Here is a 23,147-nt window from a genome sequence, read left to right on the forward strand (position 1 = left end):
AAGGGGTTCTCTTTCTTCTTACTGGGATTGGAAGCCAAAAGATGATGTAAACCTAGAGCTAATGGAGGCATCTTTCCCACCATTTGGAGAGAGCCTGTCTGAGGATGAAGTCATTGTGATGATAAATTTGAGGACACTTGATAACATGAGGGAAACATATCCTTTTTTATTTCCTTGAGCTATTTTGATTTGGGTCTCTACTATTTACTATCTGTGTATTTTGACTAATATAATACCAATTACCCAAATTTCTCCTGGTGCTAAAACTGATATTGCCTCTGAAAAATGTTCAGCTGCTAATCAGAAACTAATGTGATTTTTTGAAAAATAAAGACATCTGTTTATAATTTTTAAAAAGTTCCTAATTTTAATGCCTAGTTTAGTATCCTTTTCTTTATGTTTAGTGGTTTTGTTATACCATTTAATAAATCTTTTTCATAATCCAAGGCCATGAAGATATTCTCCTATGTTATCTATAAAACCTTTATTGCTTTACTTTTCTCATTTAGATCTGTAGCCTACCTGGAATTGATTTTTTTTATTGTGGTAAAAAATGCATAGCATAAAATTTACAATCTTAAGTATTTTTAACTGTACAGTTCAGTAATATTAAGTATATTGACATTGTTGTGAAACAGATATCCAGAACTTTTTAATCCTGCAAAATAAACTTTCTACCCATTAAACAACTCCCCATTCCTCCCGTCCCCTCAGCCCCTGACGGCCACCATGCCACTTTCTATCTCGAATTTGACTCTACTCAAGGTACCTAATAAAAGTGGAATCATACAGTATTTGTCTTTCTATGACTGGTTTACTTCATTTAGCATAACGTCCTCAAGTTTCATCCATGTTGTAGCATATGACAGGATTTCCTTCCTTTTTAAAACTGAATGATACTCATTTATATTTATATACCATATTTTGTTAATTCATTCATCCATTGATGGACATCTGGGTTGCTTCTACCTTGTGAATAGTGTTGCTATGAACATGGGTGTGCAAGTATCTCTTTGAGACCCTGCTTTCAATTATTTTGGATATATACCCAGAGGTGGGATTGCTGGATTATATGATAATCTTATTTTTAATTTTTTGAGGCACTGACATGCTGTTTTCCATAGCAGATGTACCATTTTACAGTTGTACCAACAGTGCACAAGGATTCTAATTTTATACATCCTTGTCAACACTTGTTATTTTCTGGGTTTTTTTTTTTTAATAGTAATCCTAATGGGATTACTAATGGGTGTGAGTGGTATATCATTGTGGTTTTGATATGTATTTCTCTGATGATTAGTGATGTTGAGCATCTTTCCATATGTTTGTTGGCTGTTTGTATATCATCTTTGGAGAAATGTCTGTTCAAGTCCTTTGCCTATTTTTTAATCAAGTTATTTGCTTTTTTATTATTGAGTTCTAGAAGTTCATTATGTATCCTGCATATTAACTCCTTATCAGATATACGATTTGCACATATTTGCATTTCTTTAGAGTTGGTTTCTGGAGTGGTTTTTTGGTGGGGGACGTGCATATCTCCCTCTTTCTTTGTATGCCTTATGGTCTTTTTTTGAGATTTGGGTGTTTGACAAAATAGTCACCTCTCCCATTCTTTATGTACTGGCTTCATGCATGGGGAAGATCTTCACTATCAGACCAGCTAGAGGCACTAAGACTTCTCAAACCTTTTCTGAGTTGCCTAGTCACGTTGCAAGTGGCCTGGATATAGGGAGTGGAAAACCAGGGCCACTTTTGCAGTCTACCACAGGGATGGTTTCAAATCATGGATGATTTTTCTGTAATAGATAAATAATATCTATGTTTCTTTTTATGTCAGTTTGTAGTGTTTTTCAAGAGCTTGTCCATTTCTCCTGATATTTCAAATTCACTGGCAAAACAATTATAGTATCCCCTAACCTTTTAAAATATTGGGTGAAATTCACATGACAATATTTTTGAAGTGTACAGTTCAGTAACATTCAGTTCATTCACAATGTTAAACAATCACCAACTCTTTCTAATTTCAGTACTTTTATGTCATCTCAGGAGAATAACCTTTCAGTAATCATTCCCTATTCCTCCTTCCTCTTACCCTGTGGGAACCACGAATCTGCTTTCTGTCTCCATGGACTTACCTATTCTCAATATTTCATATAAAAGGAGCTGTACAATATGTGTCCCTTTATGTCTGGCTTATGTCACTTGGAATGTTTTCGTGGTCCATGTATCCTCTTTAAGTCTGCATAGTATTCCATTGTATGCATATACCATATTTTGCTTATCCATTTGTCCATTGAGGGACAGTTGGGTTGTCTCCACCTTTTGGCTATTATGAACAATGCTGCTATAAAAATTCATGTATAAGCTTCTGTGTGGATATATGTTTTCATTTCTCTTGGATATATACCTAGGAGTGGAATTGCTGGGTCATATGGTAATTTTATGTTTATCTTCTTCAGAAACTGCCAAACGGTTTTCCACAGTGGTTGTGCCGTTTTACATTCCCATCAGCAATGCACAAGATTTCTATTTCTCCACTCCTCACCAACACTTGTTTTTTTGTTTTTTTGTTTTTAATTAATTTTATTATTTATTTATTTTTGGCTGTGTTGGGTCTTCGTTTCTGTGCGAGAGCTTTCTCTAGTTGCGGCGAGCGGGGGCCACTCTTCATCACGGTGCGCAGGCCTCTCACTGTCGCGGCCTCTCTTGTTGCGGAGCACAGGCTCCAGATGCGCAGGCTCAGTAGTTGTGGTGCACGGGCCCAGTTGCTCCGCGGCATGTGGGCTCTTCCCAGACCAGGGCTCGAACCCGTGTCCCCTGCATTGGCAGGCAGATTCTCAACCACTGCGCCACCAGGGAAGCCCACCAACACTTGTTATTTCAAGTTTTTTAAATTCCAGCCATCCTAAAGCATGTGAAATGGTATTTTATTGTGGTTTTGATTTGCATTTCCTTACTGACATTTGAACATCCTTTCGTGTGCTTGTTGTCCATTTGTATCTATTCAAATGTTTGTTTAAATCCACTGCCCATTTTTTAATTGGGTTGCATTTTTGTTGTTGTTGAGTTCTTTATATGTTCTGGATACCAAACCCTTATCAGATGTATGATTGCAAATATTTTTCCCATTCTGTAGGTTTTCTTTTCATTCTCTTGATAATGTCTTTTGATAGCCAGATACAAAAAGACAAATGTTATATGGTACTACTCATTTTAGTTGCCTGGAATAGTCAAATCTGTAAAGACAGAAAGTAGAACAGCAGTTATCAGGAGCTGGTGGAAGGAGGGAATTAGAAGTTATTATTTAATGAATGCAGACTTTCAGTAAGGGGTGAAAAACAAGTTCTGGAAATGGATATTGGTGGTGGTTGCACAACAGTGTGAATGCACTTAATGCCACTGAACTGTACACTTGAATATGGTTAAAATGTACTTAACATCAAATGACATGTATTTTATGTTAAGTATATTTTACCACAATAAAAACAAAAGAAAAAATATAATAATATGTTTCCAAGGATGTGGAGAAATTAGGACCCTAATACAATGCTGGTGGGAACGTAAAATGGTGCAATCACTTTGGAAAACAGTCTGGTAGTTCCTCAAAAAGTTAAACATCAAATGGACAAAGACTTTGAATAGATATACAGATGGCCAGTAAGCATATGAAAAGATGCTGGTCTTATATTCTTTTATTAGATGGTCAGTCAGGTGTGGCTACAAGAATCAGAGGAGAGACTCAGGAATACAAAGTTTCTGGTACTCACAGGTCCTAGAGAGAGGAGCCCATGCAGGGCTACATGAGAAAGCTGCCAGGGTGGTCAGGAGGCAGAAGACAGGAACAAAGGTAAGGTTTAAGTCAGAAACTTAATTAAGATTTCCAAGGGAACGGCAAGACAGGGCAGGATGAACAGTTTAAGACTGGCTATTTTTAGTGATTTTGGTGGGATGTGGGCTATAGGGATGGTCCCTACTTACCTGGTACTTGACTTGGGATGATTAAGGCAAAGGAATATTGTCTACTGTGGTATAGGGGCCAGATAGAGGAGGTTTGGCCCTGGATTATTGGTTAATTTGTATAACAAAAACATCCTTCAGGTGAGGCCCTTTGCTATCTCTAAGAATTGGCTAGTCCTGGAGGGGCAATCTCTAACCAGAAAGGTTTTGTTTTGTTTTGCTTTTTTTTTTTTTTAAACTGGAGGCTGTTGCTTTTTTTTTTTTTTTAAAGATTTATTGATTGATTGATTGATTGCTATGTTGGGTCTTCGTTTCTGCGTGAGGGCTTTCTCTAGTTGCGGCAAGTGGGGGCCACTCTTCATCGCGGTGCGCGGGCCTCTCACCGTTGTGGCCTTTCTTGTTGCGGAGCACGGGCTCCAGACGCGCAGGCTCAGTAGTTGTGGCACGCGGGCCCAGTTGCTCCGCGGCATGTGGGATCTTCCCAGACCAGGGCTCGAACCCGTGTCCCCTGCATTAGCAGGCAGACTCTCAACCACTGCGCCACCAGGGAAGCCCCCTGTTTTGCTTTTTAATGATGGCAAAACATCATAGTATACAATACAGTGCTCAATAGCACTAGTCATTAGGGAAATGCAAAGCAAAATCACAGTGAGATACCTCTTCACACCCACTGGGATAGCTACTATTTTAAAAAGCAAGGAAAGGAAATTACAAGTGTTCGTGAGGATGTGGAGAAATTGGAACCCCCATGCATTGCTGCTGGGAATGTAAACTGATGCAGCCACTTTCTGACAGCTCCTCAAAAAGTTAAACATAGAATTACCACATGACCCAGCATTCTGCTTCTAGGTATATACCCAAAAGGATTGAAAGCAGGGACTCAAACAGATTTTTGTACACCTGTGTTCATGGCAGCATTATTCACAATAGCCAAATGGTGGAAAAAACCCAAATGTCCATTGATGGATGAATGGATAAACAGGTGATATCCACACAATGAAATATTGTTCAGCCTTAAAGAAGAATGAAATTCTGATACATGCTTCAACTTGGATGAAAATTGAAAACATTACACTAAGTGAAATAAGCCAGACACAAAAGGATACATAGTGTATAATACTCTACTTATGTGAGATGCACAGAATAGGCAAATTCATAGAAAAAAATCAGATTATCAGGGGCTGGGCCATGATTTTATTTCTATAAAGTTCAAAGTTACTCTTATTGGAGGAGAGAGATACTTTTTGACTAGAAGGAGGCACAAGAGAGGCTGCTGGGTCATGTTCTATTTCTCAATCTATGTTCATTCTGTAAAATTTCATTGAGCAGTTCAGCCACAATTTGCACATTTTCCTTTATATGTTATACTTTAATTAAGTTGTACTTAAAACCAGGAGGGGAAGAGATATCTGAATTTCAGTTTTTAAATGCCAGAGTAAAAGATAGGCATTTTCTTATCTTGGAAATCATCTAAACACAATAACCATAACAAGAAATAGAGACATAAATTCTGTTTGACACTTGGAGAAATACCACAACCCCAAACCACAAGACACTGAGGAAGAGTAGACAAATGCAGTGAAGAGAAAACAAAAATGAGAGGGACTTGTTGAGAGAAAACATTAAGGAATGATCAACAAATGCAGTGAAGGTCAAGGAAAGGTGAGGGGGACACCCAATGTGGATGCTTTTAGGCAAGAACACAGGATTCTACAGAATTGGCAAGCACTGAGGGCAAAACCAACAGTCTTTTTTTTTCAACTGGTGCTGGAAACCAATTTATTTAACCTAAAAAGTCAGGGACAGAAGTGACAGTGTCTGTGGGTAAAATCAACAGTCTGTAACAAGAGCAGTACACAGCCAAGATCCAATAGCTTCCCTAGACAGGGTTTCGCATGAAATATCACAAAACAGGGAAGATGGGGACTAAACACAGACCGTTTAAGCCATATTTGTATAATGCTGTTGTGAAGTAGGTTGAAGGAGAGTTTTAGCAATGAAAGCAGCTTTGCAGTGTGGATCTTTGTTAGTTGTAGAGATGTAAAGGTAAAAAACCCATTTCTCACACACAATCTGTATCATAAAGAGAATTCCTACTAACCTGGAATGTAGCCCTGGTCCTTCCCCAGTGTGAACCTCTTATAAATATTTGACATATGAACAACTCTTCTCTTTCAAAAATGAATAATAAGGCAAAAAGGATCAGCACCAGATGAAAATTTGACCAAGCATATAGCCTTGAATTTAAAAAAAAAATGAAAAAAATCACCTTTAAAAATTATTATAATTATTATTAATTATATAGGAGATATGAAACAGGGCATGTATGTGTTGTTTGCAGTTTTGATACAGGAGACAAGATTTGTCTCCTACCGAGACTTATGAGGTGAGGCATTTCCTAAATGTAGGAAGGGGATTCAAATCCTGGGCAGCCACAAAGAGTAAAACTACTGCTATGTGGAGATGTACAGCAGGAGAAATACATGCACACACAGGGTTTGGTCTCCTTTTCACTGATTTCAACACTTACCAATCTCTGTTATGTAAATCAGATTTTACTTTCTGTCTTTCTGCCGCAGTACTGATTTTGAGCTCTTCAATCTAGTTTAACTAAATATCTTAACGGAGTGAAGGTGTGACATACTTCCTTGTTCTTAGCCTCCCCTTTTCTTTACAGGTCTGCTTCTCTACACAGAATGATTGTCCTAGCCTTGCTTTCCCTTTCTCATCATGTCCATTTTATTTATTTATTTATTTATTTATTTATGGCTGCGTTGAGTCTTCATTGCGGTGCTCGGGCTTCTCATTGCGGTGGCTTCTCTTGTTTCGGAGCATGGGCTCTAGGTGCGTGGGCTTCAGTAGTTGTGGCATGCAGGCTCAATAGTTGTGGCACATGGGCTTAGTTGCTCTGCGGCATGGATCTTCCCAAACGAGGGCTCGAACCCATGTCCCCTGCGTTGGCAGGCGGATTCTTAACCACTACGCTACCAGGGAAGCCCCCCCATTTTTAAAAAGGAAAATAAGGCAAAGCACTTGTATCTGCAACATGCTTTTTCTAGAATGGTCTTCGAGGCAAGAAAAAGAGATCATGATTAGAGGTCTTTGAAAATGTGCTATATTCTTTCATTCATATGTACACACACACACACACACACACACACACACACACACACACACACACACACATTAATAAGCCTTACTAATGTTGGGGCCAGGGAGAATTTCTTAGATTTTCTACCTTTTTTTTTTGGCTACTTGGCACCAATTGGTTCCTTCATGAACATTTCAAAGTGCAATTAAGCAAAAGGGAACACTTTTTCAAAAAGCTATGTAATTTCTTATCAAAAAATAATTTAAAATTCTTGAATTATTTTATTTCCAACAGTAGAACTGAATAGAATGAATAACAGTATTCTATAAGGTAATGTCATATGTAGCCCTGAAGGGTCAGCAGGTTCAAATCAGGGAGGGCCAGATGGAGTTGCTTCTTCTGCTTCTCTGCTCAATGTATACTGTAAGTTGGCCTCAGAAACTGTTCTCAGTCCATCATCTGTAAAAATGGAGACCACTATGAAAGGATCTCTTCATTTATTTCTTTTTTTTATCCAACTGTCTGTTCATCCCTGGATCCAGGATATACAGATGATTAAAGGTTTATCCTTCTCCTTAAGAAGTATGCTGAAAATAGATCTGTAGTTAACTATAATTCAACGTGATAACTGCCATAGAAGTAGGGTATTTGGGATGCCATGTGGACACAGAAATGGCACTACTGGATTCTCATGTTTAAAGGATAAGTAAAAGTTCCCTAGTTTGAGAAAAGAAGGAAAAAGCACCCCAGTGAAGGAAATTGATGAAATTATTATTGACTGTACTTGTATGTATGAACTGTCCTTCATTGTTTCTGAAAACTATGTTCATTACATTTACCTTTGAATAGAAATGACTTAGCATTCTTGCCTGATAAGTGTCCCATAGTAAAATGATGCGATTTCTTAATCATTCTGCATGCTAAACTTTTCTCCCCAGGAAATCAAAGTCCTAATGCTATAATTGCTATATTTATACTGCTTTCTTTTTTTTTTTTTTTTTAATTAATTAATTTATTTATTTTTGGCTGTGTTGAGTCTTCGTTTCTGTGTGCGGGCTTTCTCCAGTTGCGGCGAGCGGGGGCCACTCATCATCGCGGTGCGCTGGCCTCTCACTGTCGCGGCCTCTCCCGTTGCGGAGCACAGGGTCCAGATGCGCAGGCTCAGTAGTTGTGGCTCACGGGCTTAGTTGCTCCGCGGCATGTGGGATCGTCCCAGACCAGGGCTCGAACCCGTGTCCCCTGCATTGGCAGGCGGATTCTCAACCACTGCGCCACCAGGGAAGCCCTATACTGCTTTCTGTAGAGGTTCCTATAGTTACTACATGTTCACAATTCAATTTACATTCCAATCCATCGTGTCCAACTTCACCCAAGTGTCAATACACTTTTTTAAAAAAACATTATTGGAGGAGCAGATCATGCTTCTGAGCTGATTAATATTTTTTCTTCTTGATATAGGGAGTATGGTATTAATAACATTTGTCCGTTGTTTCTAGCACAAGATTATTGAATGCTTCAGGGGCCTAGTCTGAGGCTTGCAAAGCTGCCAAAATATTTTAAGACAAATGAGAATATGTAAACATACATGTTATCAGCTGTTTCATATTTGTGTTTTAGAGATAATGAGTCTCTAGTGGGCCACAAGAGCCCAGTGGGATTAAAGATGTAAATTTCAAAATCTAGATTCCTTCCTACATTATCATATCTGGCTGGAGTTGTGTTTTCTCTGCATGTGAAACTATCAAGTCATTGTTTCTCAAGGGGGAATGCTTTGTCTATTAATAAAAATAATGAATTGCATAACAAATAACAGCAGGCCAAGCATGGACCAGTGATGAAAGTTTGTCATGAACTGAGGATTATGAATAATCCAATTCTGTGCACTTGAGCACACTTGAAAGAGGATGGCAAGAAGGAAGAGGGAAGGGAGGGAAGGAAGGGAGTGAGTGAGGGAGGGAAGAGAAGGAGGGAGGGAGAGAGGAAGGATTAACTATATTATAGAGTTTACAGTGAGTTTACAGAAAGGAGGAATAAATTAGGTCTGAGCTTACAGTGAAATTTGAATTCACAACCAGGGGTTATGAGACTAATCTTTTAACCCTTGGAGAGAGAGAGAGAGAGAGAAAGAGTGTGTGTGTGTGTGTGTGTGTGTACACATATGTGTATATGTACCTACACTTTGAGCAAAACAATTTATATGTACACACATACACTTCGAAGAAAACAATGAGCAAAAGCAACACCTTAAAGTCTGCAGTGCGCATAGTATGGTCATTAGTATGTGTTTCTGGAGATTGTTTAAAATTCTCTTATTTTGAAAGAATGTTTTGAGTTAAATCAGCAATTGGTACTTCACAGCCTGCAGGCCAAATCTGGCCTGCCACTTGTTTTATAAATAAAGTTTTAGTAGAACACACTACACTCATTTATTTACATGTTGTCTATGTCTGCTTTCACACTACACAAGCAGAGTTGAATAGTTGAGAAAGTGACTGTAGCCCACAAAGCATAAGATATTTACTCTCTGGCCTTTTACAGAGTAGGATGCCAACCCCTGAGTTTAATCCTCAATTTCAGCCCCTTCACAAATTATATATTTCTTATAATCTAATGAGATTTCTAAGGCTAATATATTTGTTCTGTTGAAAATTGTTTTGATCTCTCTGATTTTTTCCCAACTTTTTCATACTTATAGAAAAATTTGGAAAACATCTGTATACCTGTAACAGATTCATTAGTTAAAATTTTGCCATATTTGCTTCATCTCTCTATGTACATGTATACATACATGATTTCTTTGTTTTGTTTTGTTTTGTTTGCTGTTGAATTATTTGAAAGTTGCAGATATTATGCTCCTTCAGCGCACATCTCTAAGAATAAGAGCATTTCCTACATAAGTCATTGTTTTAAAATTTAAATATACATGTACGGGCTTTTTGTTTATGTGTAAGAACTATTTCATTTCTATAGCATTTTATTCAACCCTGTGTTCCTATTTATAAATGGGAATTCCAAGTATAGTAATTATTTATCTATTGATTATAACCTGAATAATGGTCCCCTAAAGATTTCCATGTCCTAATCCCTGGAATCTGTAAACACGTTCATTACCTTATATGTCAAAAGGGACTTTGTAGATGTAACTAAGGAATCTTAAATGAAGAGATTATCCTGTATTACCTGGGTGGGCCCAGTGTAATCACAAGGGTCCTTATAAGAGGGAGGCAGGAGAGTTAAAAGGCAGAGAAGGTGATATGACATTGGAAGCAAAATCAGTGAAAGAAATGTGACAGCGCTTCGCTTCTAGCGTTGAAGATGGCAAGGCTAAGAATTTTCAAACCCATTTCAAAACCAGAAACTCATGGCTCCTTTTTTTTTTTTTTAAACAATGTTTCCCTCAATATCTCTCTTCTCTTGCATATTTTACTATAATTATCAAGAAGAAACCTAGTGATACCTTCAGTACTTTGCTTGGAAGTTTCCTTAGCTGGACCATCCAGTTCGTTTGGTTCATTTTCTACTTTCTGTATAACTGCAGGTGACAGGGTTGCTAAACTTTCTGTTACTGTGTTATAAGATCCCCCTGCCTCTAGTGTCTAATCAGGTGTCCCTGCATTCCTTAAAACCTGCACAGGTAGCCTCCTCAACGTCTAAAATCTACTGTCAATTCATGTCAATTTAGGCTTTTACTGCTGCTCTCCTTAAAGTCCCTCTAGCTACCTCCTCCTGCCCAGTTCCAAAACTTCTGCCACATTTTAGGTGTTTGTTACGTTATCACCCTGCTTATGACACCAAAATCTGTATTAGTTATTTACTTAGCCATAGCAAATTACCCTAAAATTTAGGGTAATTAGTTTAAAACAACAAATGTATTATCTCCCAGTTTCTGTAGATTAGGAATCCAGGTGCAGTTTATCTAGATACCTTGGGTCAAGGTCTTTCATGAGGGTGTGGTCAAACCGTGAGCCAGGACTGCAGTCATCTCAAGGTTCAATTGGGAGAGGATCCCTTTCCAAACTCCCTCCTGTGAGTGTGGGCAGGCCTCAGGTCCTTGCTGGCCGTTGGCTGGAGATATCAGTTCTTTTGCCACTTGGGCCTCTCTATAAGGCAGTTCACAACATGCAGCTGGCTTCCTTCCAATCAAGTAAGCAAGAAGGAGTACCCAAGACAGAAGAAACACTTTTGTGACCTAATCTCAGAAATAACATCCCATCACTTTTGCCATATTCTAGTTGTTAGAAGCAAGTCACTAGATCCAACTCACACTTAAAGGAAGGGGATTACACATGTCATGGATACCAGAAGCAGGGATCATGGGGGCTCAATCTAAGGGAATGTGGCCACAAACACTTTTAGCATGAAAATAATTTAGAAAAAGTTTAATATTCTCCGTAAGATCAAGCCAGATTCAGAATTAGGCCTCATAACATGTCTGACGTTTTCTCCTGTAAATTGTAGAAGCTTGACTGTCTGAAACCCTTGGGGAACCCATCATTCTAGAAAGTCAGGTTTCTGGACAGATTTGTCCCATTTAAGACCAAACCTTAATATTTTGGTGTAGAATTCCTCTGCATTTTGATGACATATTTCTTTACCTTCTTAAATAAATAATTGATCATAATTTAAATTTTCATTTCATCCAAAGGAAATTACTGTATGTGTTTTAAAGAGAAAAATGCCCATCTTTTCTTTATATAGGATATAGAACTGTTGGTCCCTTTCTTAAAGAACTCAAGGCTTCCTGTCTGCCTTTTATAATTTGTGTCTTCCTTTGTTTCATTTGTCACTTCTCAGTTATCAGTACTTGCCCATTGCCTTCCTGTTTGCTGTATCTGATTGCTACATGTTGAGACCAGATAACTTACGATGGTTAAAACTGTGTAAAGGAAAAGGGACCTAATGGAGGACTGGATCTGCAGTCTGCAAGTGTGTTAACGACACCCATTTTAGCTGCTTGGAGACTTTTGCTTACACCTTAATTGTAAACTATTACTACAGGTGAGGCTGTGGTAACAGGTGAAGTGGTACTGGGCATAGTTGGTCAGTTGCTGATTAATCTTGTAAGAAAGCTGAAAGTGGCCTGAGGACAAGTAACAAGAATGATGCATTGCTTGCTTCAGCCAGTATTCAGAACCCCTTCTTTCTTGGGTTTTTGAAACTTCACAGGCAGCTTAGATAAATTCTCCTCCCTTCTCTAGCTCTGTAGTCTAGGTAATTCCACAATTGAAGGCTTCGCTTATAACAGAGTTAATTATACCTCACTCCAGAAATTTGAATCTGACTTTAGTCTATAAACCCAAAACAGCAAATACAATTTACTTTTCTATTTGACTTATTTCTTTTGAAATGGTATACGTCACCAGCCAAAACCTCTCAAATGGAAGCGTGCTATCACTATCACAAGTAAAAGCTATTTATGGCAGGGTTAAATATGCGGAGCTCACATTTTTATATGCATTTCTTTTAGACCTTGTTTAGTGTTTTGCTCTGTGAGAAGATCAAGAGCAGTGTGGTAATCTTTACAAATTGTTAGACACAGACCAGGAGGCCTGCTAGAGGGGGCAAGGGTGGAACTGTGAAAGTATTCCTTGTGGTATTCAGGCTTTGAGAAACTTCTTTGAGAATCGCAAAATGTTAGAGCTTGGAAGGGAGTGGTTAAAAAAAACCCCTTAGTCCTTTTCCCTCAGCTCCAGTGTCTCGCGAATAGTTAACAATACAGCTAAAGGTTATGGGAAGTACACATCTCTCCTTCTTATCTTTTTTCTCTGCATAACATAGAATTCCTTTTCCAGTAGTAATGTGTTCCTTTACTTAGCAGTCTTATAAATAATGGTTTCCAGCTTTTGCAAAGCTTCCAGCCACACGTTACTCACATGGACCTCAGAGAACATACATACTATGAGTACACCCTCACCACATGTTTCTTTAAAACTAAGTACTATTGGGTCCTTTAATTTTAGCACCTCTTCTTCTCCTTTTCTATCTCCAGCTTTGCAGAGACCACCAAACTAGAGACCCCAAACCCGTTTGTCACCACTAAAACATAATATATGAAGATGGAAAACTGTTGTAGGAATAGTAAATGACTTAGCAGAGTGGAAGATAGCTGAATTTATATGCCTGAAAAAAGGGGGATGCAAGCAAGCTGAGGAACAAGAAACAAGCCAGTTCACCCTGAACCCTACAAAAGTTCAAGGATTTGGAAACATCAGGTATTAGGGGAGGGGGATGAGGTCTGATACTAAAAAGAGAGAGATCAAAAGTCTGTATAGAGCAGTTAGACTTCCAGATCACCACCCTTCCCCTCCCCTTGCAGAAGAAGTACTTTCTCTTAGAGGGAAAATAGGGACATTAGGAATAGAGTTAGGGCTCCAAATTGAAAACCAGAGCATTAACTGAAAGTCTGCTTTCTGAAAAAATAAATTATCATTAGATGATGCCTCAATCCTCTACCTCTACCCAGCTGAAGAATGCTGGTACCAAGGTAAGAGACTGTGGTGCTTTCTCTACGTTCTTAACTACCCCCCCAAAAAAGCCTACAAACATGATACATGGAGAACCCTGACCAAAAAAAAGCTGGCTGAGGAAGTATACCTGAAATTAGACTCAACCCTCATAAACAGAACTCTGCTTCATACCCAAGACTCACTGGACGTTTGTAGAACATCTCTAACATGAAAGAGACTAAAAGAAAGATAAAGAAGAACCTCAGAGGAAACAAAGTGTAAAGAGCAAAAGAAATGTAAATGAACTATAATTAACGTTCTTAAAAAGTAGAACAGGGACTTCCCTGGTGGCGCAGTGGTTAAGAATCTGCCTGCCAATGCAGGGGACACGGGTTCGAGCCCTATTCCAGGAAGGTCCCAGATGCCGCGGAGCAGCTAAGCCCATGCACCACAACGACTGAGCCTGTGCTCTAGAGCCCGCAAGCCACAACTACTGAGCCTGCCTGCTGCAACTACTGAAGCCCGCGCGCCTAGAGCCCGTGCTCCGCAACAAGAGAAGCCACTGCAATGAAAAGCCCACGCACTGCAACAAAGAGTAGCCCCCGCTCGACACAACCAGAGAAAACCCGCACACAGCAACGAAGACCCAATGCAGCCATAAATAAATAAATAAATAAATAAATAAATTTATTAAAAAAAAAAAAAAGTAGAACAAAAAGACCAAGAGATGACTTGGAGAGGGAAAAAAAATTAGAGGCTTAATTCAAGTGGTCTAACATTTGACTAATCGGAGTCCAAGAAAAATAGAGAAAATGATGAGTGGGAAATTATCAAAGTAATAATTTAAGGATATTCCCAAGAACAGAAGGACATGCATCTCCAGTACCAATGAGTGAAGAAAATGAGCCTCATCAAGGCACCTTATCATAAAATTATAGAACCACCAGGGATAAAGAGAAATTTCTTAAATCTTGCAGAGTGAAAACAAAGGTCACATACAAAGGACCAGGAATTAGAATGATATCAGCCTTGTCAACAGAAACATGGGAAAATAGAAGACAATGGAGCAATGCCATAATTTCAGAGAGAAAATTACTATATCCTAGAATTATATAACCAGATGAACTTTCAGCCAGGTGTTAGGATAAGATAAAGACATTTTCAGACATGCAAAAAGACAAATACTGTATATTATCACTTACATGTGGAACCAAAAAAAGTAAAACAAGCTAGACAATATAACGAAAAGAAACAGACTCACAGATATGGAAAACAAACTAGTGCTTACCAGTGGGGAGAGGGAAGGGGGGCGGGGCAAGATAGAGGTAAGGGATTAAAAGGTACAAACTACTATTGTAAAATAAATAAGTTACAAAGATACATTGTACACCACAGAGAATATAGCCAACATTTTATAATAACTATAAACGGAGTATAATCTTTAAAAATTATGAATCACTATGTTGTACACCTGAAACTTACGTAATATTGTAAATCAACTATACCTCAATTTTTTTTTTTTTTTTTTGACAAGAAAGTAGGATTTATTGGTGGGCATGAGTAAGGAGGGGACAGCGCCTAGGCTGTCATGCGGGCAGGGCCCGCCATTCGTCCAGGGGCCACGATTAGGGATGTATTTGACCCCACAGCCTTCTGGGATGAGCCGCTTTTCTGGCACCATGTTTTCAAATTCATCTGCGTTAAACTTAGTGAATTCCCCCTTGGAGATGTGGATCTTCTGGCAGCCAGGGAACTTGAACTTGGCCCTGCAGAGGGCCTCAAGCACATGCTCCTTGTTCTGCAGCTTGGTGCAGATGGACATTATGACTTAGCCTGTGTGGACCCTGGCCACTGTGCCCTGGGGCTTTCCAAAGGCACCACGCATACCTGTCTGGAGCCTAGAGTGGGGACAGCATGCCAGTCGTTAATGTCCACTGGAAAGGGCTGTCTCCAAGGTCCCTTAGGGCAACGCATACAGGCAACAGGCTGCACACACTACTGAGGAGGCTGCTGTTTGCAGCCACTGTGCACCGGGCCCCCACGGGGATATACCTCAATTTTTAAAAGAAAGAAAGAAAGGGAAAACGGGGAAAATGGGCAAAAGATCTGAATAGACACGCCTTGCCGAAGGAAAATATACCAATGGCAACTAGGCATATGAAAAGGTGCTCAACATTGTCTGTCATTAGGAAAATGCAAATTAAAACAACGAGATACCGCTACACACCTAGTAGAATGGCCAAAATTCAAAACACTGACACCACCATATCATTGTGAGGATGTGGAGTAACAGAAACCTCATACACTGCTGGTGGGAATGCAAAATGGTACAGCCACTTGGAAGACAGCTTGGCAATTTCTTATAAAATTAAACATACACTTACCTTGTAATCCAGCAGTCACATTCCTTGGTGTTTACCCACATGAGTTGAAAACTTATGTTCACACAAAACCTGTACACAGATGTTTACAGCAGCTTTGTTCATAATTGCTAGAACTTGTAATTTGTAAGCCACCAAGATGTCCTTCAGTAGGTGAATGGGTAAATAAATATCCAGACAATGGAACATTATTCAATGATTAAAAGAAGTGAGTTATCAAGTTGCAAAAATAATAGAGGAACCTTAAGTGCATATTACTAAGTGAAAGAAGCCAATCAAAAGGCTGCATACTGTATGATTCCAGCTCTATGGAGATAGTAAAAAGATTGGGGGAAGGTAGGGAGGGCTAAATAGATGGAGCACAGGGGATTTTTATGATAGTGGAACTATTCTATGTGCTACTGTAATGGTGGATACGTGTGTCAAAACCCATAGAAAGTACAACACAGAGAGTGAACCCTAGTGAAAACTAAAACTTCAGTTAATAACAGTATATCTATACTGGTTTGTTAATTGTAACAAATGTACCGCAGTAATGCAGGATGTTAATAATTGGGGAAAACTGTAGGAGAGGGAGAGGAAGTATATGGGGACTCTGCTTTCAACTCAATTTTTTCTGTAAACCTAAAACTGCTCTACAAATAAAGTCTATTAATTTAAAAAGTATATGAGGCAATTATTAACTCTAGCTAAAACAGCACAAATTGTGTAAGAAAATGTAACTGTGGTATTTATATTGTCATAATAATGAAAACTTACAGAATGTGGCTTTAAACAAAAATTATTGTGTAAGTTTTGAGAGACTAGAGGAAGGGAAGTATTACGACCTAATATCCTCATCTGTCGTAATAGAAAGTCTGTGTAACAGAAGTGAACATCTGAACGTGTTCCTATCCAAAGGCGTTTCCTCCTCTGTGTACCCAAGCCCATCTCCCTGTTTCCTGCATCATCACATTTTGCATTCCAGCAGAATCTTTCCCATCAACAAACAAATGTGCCTTTAATTCTTCTATCTTAACACACACACACACACACACACGCGCGCACGCACACACACACCCCTACACTTATGCCAGGTGCCCTGCCACTGCCATTCCATTTCTTTGCTTCCCTTTACTTAAAAGCTCGTTTCTGTACTCCTGTCTCCAGTTCCACTCCCTCTATTTTTTCTTACATTCACTCCATTCAGAATTTCACAACTACCATTCTACTTAATTTGCTCTTGTCAAGGTCACAGTGACCTTCACATTGCTTAGCCAATGGTCAGTTATCATCTTGTCTCCCAGCCTCTTTTGATACAATTGATTACTCCCTCCTTGATATGTTTCCTTCACCTGGCTTCTAGACACCACTTTTTAAATTTTTCCTTCTGTGTCATTGGTGGCCTCGTCTCAGTCTTCTTTGCTGATTCTTCCTTTTCTCCCTGACCTCTTAATGTTAGGATTCCCCCATATCTCAGTCTTAAGTCCTCTGCTCTTCTCTCTCTACCCTGAGCCACCTGGCTTATCTCATCAGGTATCAAGTTTTAAATACCATCTATAAGTTGATGATTCTCAAATTTATAGATCCCAGCCCAGACCTCTTCCATGAACCCTAGATTTGTATATCTAACTGGCTACTTGACATTTTCATTTATTGTCTAATAGACATCTGAAGCTTAACATTTCTGAAATTGAACCCCTGAAAATCTGGTATATCCAGAACCTTTCCCAACTGAGTTGATGGCAACTTCATATTTCCAGTTGGTAGTTGCTTAGGCCAAAAACCTTGGAGTCATCCTTGACTCCCCTCTGCTCTCTCACATTCCACATCCAGTCTGTTAGGAAATCTAGACATGATCAGGAAAAAAAAATCCACAAACGTACCACTTCTCACCACCTCCACCGCTGCCTCCTTGTCATCCTGTCTTGTCTGGATTACTGCTGTTGCCTCCGCACTTCTGCCCTTGGCCCTTTACAGTCTAAACAGAGCAATTAGGATGGCCCTTTTAAAATCTAAGCCCCATCATGGTACTTAGTAGCCTCCCATTTCACTACACTGGACAAATTAATTTCTCTGTGCCTCAGTTGCTTCATCTGTAAAAAGAGAAAAATACCTCCCTCTGGAGACTGTGGGATTTGATAAGGTGATACATGTGAAACGCATGCTCAACGCTAACCTGATGCAGAGAAAATAATAACGTTTAGCTGCTGTTCATATTATTTTTATTGCCAATGCACCCTCTAAATCAGAAGCCTACTTTTGTTTCCTTGTTCTTCAGTGCTTGAGGTGGGAGGGCTCCGTAGGAGCATTTGGATTCTGACTGCCTAGCTCATTTCTGTCTAGCAAAATCCTCAGTTCATTAGTACCAGAGATTAGTATGTCCAGAAACACTGTTCCTTTAGCCAGAGGAAATTCCACTCCCAACGTTGCTGTTTTTATTAAGTGATGCCGTACTTCGTTTCCTGCACTAAATAGGAACTGCTTTGTCAGTAGAAAGTGTTCTTTTTGTCAGTACTGTAGTTCCTAACTTTTGAAGCATTTTTTCCCTAAAGGATAATGAGAGGAGACAGCTTCCCACTTATTTTTTGATTGAGCCTTTTGTCTGATGTCTTATCCTGAACCCCCCACCCCTTATTTTTTAACTACATTTGTAACATCACATATTTAAGGTTTTGGTTTCCCCCCCCCCCCTTCATATAAGCCTTACCTCTCTGGAACTGTTGATTTCTGTTTTGTTTTTTTCTTAACCATATTTGCTTATTTATTTATTTATTTTTATTTTATGGCTGTGTTGGGTCTTCGTTTCTGTGCGAGGGCTTTCTCTAGTTGCGGCAAGTGGGGGCCACTCTTCATCGCGGTGCGCGGGCCTCTCACTATCGTGGCCTCTCTTGCAGAGCACACGCTCCAGACGCGCAGGCTCAGTAATTGTGGCTCACAGGCCTAGTTGCTCCGCGGCATGTGGGATCCTCCCAGACCAGGGCTTGAACCCATGTCCCCTGCATTGGCAGGCAGATTCTCAACCACTGCGCCACCAGGGAAGCCCTGGAACTGTTGATTTCTGGAAGACACTTATAATATTTAATGTTCCCACTCGTATTTTCTGTCATGCCTTACAACAAACCAAAAAGAGAAGGGAAAATTTAACAGTCAGATTTGCTAATAGTAGTAAAATGCAAAGAGCATGGTATAATGGGAGACTGCTGAGCCAGGGCCTTCTGAGCCTCGCTCTGCGGCTAACTAGCTGTATGACCCCGTGGGCTTGCATTGAACCTTCTGCTTGAATTCTAGCAGAAGAGGCTAGCTAAGAGAGAGGAGAGTTGGTTTCTGAGAGGATGTGAGGAATATAAGAAAAGTTTCTTAGGGACCAAACCCACTAACACTGGAAGAGGCACTGGGGCAAACAAACTTGTTCTGGTTCGGTAAAGGAGCCAAGGCACAGGACCCTAGGCCTGAGCAGCTTATGCTTAGAGGCTTGGAGGATGGGGGTTGGGACTCAGTTCCCTGAATAGAGGGAGAAGGAAAGACACTTGAGAATCTGGTAAAAAGCAAAAACAAAAAACCTATTCTAATGGCTTGAGCCCCTGCTTTGGATATAGTGTCTGCTTGCCCCACAGATAGTGGAGACAAGCACAGTGGAAGTCAGTGTTAACATGATACACACACACTTCCTACATCAGAAAGCTGAAACAGTAATACAGTGTTATATGTCAATTATATCTCAGTAAAACTGGGGGGAAATGAAGAAAGCTGGAACAATCTCTGGACTGTGGTGCTGGGGTAAAGCAAACAGGATTCTGACATGCAGATTCTTCAGGGAGCAGTTAGGCCAGCCCTCCAGTGACCCGGGACTCTTTGAGGGTATGAAGGTTTCGAGACACTCCTAGCAGCTGCATTGTTGTTATCTTGCACTCACCTCAGCTTCCAGTGTGATGCATATGTAAAGAAATATCTTATGCATAAGCCTCTTCTCTCTGCTTTAATTTAGCCTTCCTAGAACTGTAGCAGAGACCCTAAAGAATAGACCAGGTCTTAGAAATTGCAGAGAAAGACACAGGAAAAAAGTACATTCATTCTCTCAATCTCAGAAGGAATACAGCTACTTTTAGAAGTGGATCAGTCATCTTATAACCAAGTAAAAATCCTTTAGGTTTGTAGGCTTTAGTATTCGCCATTTAGAAGATTTCTTTGTGCTCTGAGGGGCTACCCAGTGACTCTCTCCCCAATGACAATCCATAGTTTCTTCCTGTAGTTTCTCGAGTCTAGCAGTTATCAAACTGTAGCTGATGGAGACCTTCTTCACTCTTGATTGACATGAATAGTTCCCAGTTTTTTTCTGTTGTTGACAGTGCTGAAACAAACATCTTTGCACTTAAAGTGTGTTGTATGTGTGTGTGAAAGAGAGAGCAAGACAGAGCGAGTGTAGTAAATTCCTAAGCTACTGACTTAATTGGTTCAGTTTTGTTATTGAAGTATAACACATAGAGAAAAGTATCCAAGTCATAGCTCAATCAAGTGATCACAAAATGAACACATCTTTATAATCGCTACCCATATCAAGACAGAAAATTACCAGCACCCTGGAAGCCTCTCTCATCCCCCTCCCAATCACTACCACCCTGCTCCTCCCCAGAGTAAACAGTATCCCGATTTCTAACATCAGAGTTGCTTTGCCTATTTTTGAGCTTTAAAAGTTTTAAATGGAGACATGTGTCAATAGTATATTATTTTTGGAGATCTGGCTTGTTTCTTCTCATCATTATGTGTTGGGATTCATCTACATTGTTGGTTTAGTAGTAGTTCATTTTTAAAATTGCAGTATGGTATATCATTATATACATAAACACATTTATTTATTCGTTCTAACTGTACTGCTCTGCAGTGCCACCTTTGTCATAAACCAGTTATCTCTAAATGGGGGTCTGTTTCTGGACTCTTCATTTTGTTTTATTAATATATTTGTCTATCCTCGTGCCAAAACCTTACCGTCTTGATTATAGCTGCGTTTTTTGTATGTATAGCTGTATAATATTCTATTATGATAGAATAAGTCCTTCCACTTTGTTCTTTTTAAGATTACCTTGATTATTCTTGGCCCTATGCATTTCCATAAAACTTTTACAATCAGCTTGAAATTACCCCTACCCCTACCCCTACCCCTACCCCAAAAAAGCATGCTAGAATTTTTATTGGAAATCCTTTGAGGAGAATGGACAGCTTTACTATGTTGACTGTTACAATCCCTGAAAGTGGTATGTCTGTCTATTTATTTGGTCTTTAATTTCTCTCAATAATATTTTATAGTTTTCTATGTAAAGATCTTACACATCTTTTAAAAAACTATTTCCTAATTATTGCTGCTATTAGAAACATAATTTTATATGTTGAAAAGAGTAAGTTTTTTTTGTTTTTGTTTTTTTTTTTTAATAAATTTTATTTATTTATTTATTTTATTTTATTTTTGGCTGCTTTGGGTCTTCGTTGCTGCGCACGGGCTCTCTCTAGTTGCGGCGAGCGGGGGCCACTCTTTGTTGTGGTGCGCGGGCTTCTCATTGCGGTGGCTTCTCTTGTTGCAGAGCACGGGCTCTAGGCGCGTGGGCTTCAGTAGTTGTGGCATGCAGGCTCAGTAGTTGTGGCGCATGGGCTTATTTGCTCCACGGCATGTGGGATCTTCCCGGACCAGGGATCAAACCGTGTCCCCTGCATTGGCAGGCGGATTCTTAACCACTGCGCCACCAGGGAAGTCCCGAAAAGAGTAAGTTTTTAATTATAAGATTTTACAAGGTTAAAAGTATATATCATTTTAAGAACCACCTAATATTCAAATTATTATGGGAATATTGGGTACATTAAGAAAAGTAAAGCTGAATTAAATCCAGAGTTGTAAGGTTGGAGATGTCAGAAGGAAATCAGGAGGAGCCTATTCCTAAATTATGTGAATTCTGTGTTGGTTGCTGGAGAGAGAAGGCCTAGGGCTTGCTTTCTCTCTCAGCTAAAATGATTGGAACTTGGAATGTTAGGATGCTTTTCTTTCTTCTTCAGAGACTCTACACCCTCTCCCAGCCAACCCACAATTCGGGAGCACCCAGGCAAAAGTAGAGCAGGTGGGGTCAGAGTGAATAAGGATTTCACTCAGTCCTCAACTCAGGCTGCTTCTGAACTGATGGGCTTCCCTCCCGTTCTAAAACTTGCCAAGAATGAAGCAGTGAACCCATCCACTATCAGTCCTTGCAAGCATCCCAAAGTGATGATGACAGTACCTGTTTCCTTAAACTCATACTTGGCTTTGTTTTTCCAGGTCTATAAAGGAGAATTTCAGCTACCTGAATTTCTTAAAGGAAAACCTGAGGTACTGTGTCTGCTTCCTCCTCTTGATATACAATAATAGATGGGCTCTTGCATTGAAGTAATCTTTTCAAAGAGATAATGCTATGTGCTGGTGGTAGAAAGACTGGCTTCTGCAGGAATATCAGCTCGGTGCTTTGTGACCACCTAGAGGGGTGGGATAGGGAGGGTGGGAGGGAGACGCCAGAGGGAGGAGATGTGGGGATATATGTATATGTATAGCTGATTCACTTTGTTATAAAGCAGAAACTAACACACCACTGTAAAGCAATTATACTCCAATAAAGATGTTAAAAAACAGAAAAAAGAAAGAAAGACTGGCTTCTGGTAATTGTTGGTTTTAACAATTTGTGTTAAACAGATTTGTTAAATTTAACAATTTAACACAGTCTGAATTTCAGAGGGCTCAGTGTCTTCCAAAAGTAGGGAAATACTTTATTGATAACTAAAATCTGATTGCTTGAGGTCGCTCACAAGCCACACAGTATTCCACATATAAGGAGCCTGCCTTGGTGAATCTGCTCCAGGCTTCTGATACCTAACTTGAAATCAAAATGTACAGCTACCCTTTGTTCTTATTACATGTACATCCATGGTCTTTTCATTTTTCTCATTTGGAGCCTAGAAGACTTGTGAATACATTATACACACAGCCATTGGCCCTCAACTGCTAAGTCCCCCAAGTTGGTAATGGATGGTATGAGTTTGAAGTTTATAACTTTTACTTTTTAAAAAATTAATTAGAACAGATCCAGAGTTCTCCTTGTGATGTCACACTGTCACTTGCTTGGATTCCAATATTGTTTCTTGAGTTGAAGAGAAATAGATGATGTTACGGCCAACAGGCCTAGAGTAGCCCAGAGTGTCCTGCGTGAGCGCATCACCTGCCATTCCTATGTAGTAGTGGGAAGAAATCAATGACTACAGCCTGAGTCCAGCAGAAGACTT

The 23,147-nt window shown here is 39.6% G+C and overlaps 1 protein-coding gene and 1 non-coding gene across 3 annotated transcripts in view; one reads left to right on the plus strand and one right to left on the minus strand.

Moving 5' to 3' along the window:
* The window catches only part of TPST1 (tyrosylprotein sulfotransferase 1), a 119,260-nt gene that overhangs the window by 90,529 nt on the left and 5,584 nt on the right, over nt 1-23,147 (plus strand). For both annotated transcript variants that reach the window (XM_061208355.1, XM_061208356.1), the window contains exon 4: nt 22,153-22,203. In XM_061208355.1, the coding sequence (XP_061064338.1) occupies nt 22,153-22,203 (51 nt within the window). The remainder of the gene's footprint in view (nt 1-22,152; nt 22,204-23,147) is intronic.
* LOC133104620 (small nucleolar RNA SNORA70) lies at nt 15,437-15,565 on the minus strand. Its single transcript, XR_009703677.1, has one exon. It is a non-coding gene; the product is annotated as a small nucleolar RNA SNORA70 (small nucleolar RNA).

This window comes from Eubalaena glacialis, chromosome 13 (assembly GCF_028564815.1).
Source record: "Eubalaena glacialis isolate mEubGla1 chromosome 13, mEubGla1.1.hap2.+ XY, whole genome shotgun sequence".
NCBI classification, from domain to species: Eukaryota; Metazoa; Chordata; class Mammalia; order Artiodactyla; family Balaenidae; genus Eubalaena; species Eubalaena glacialis.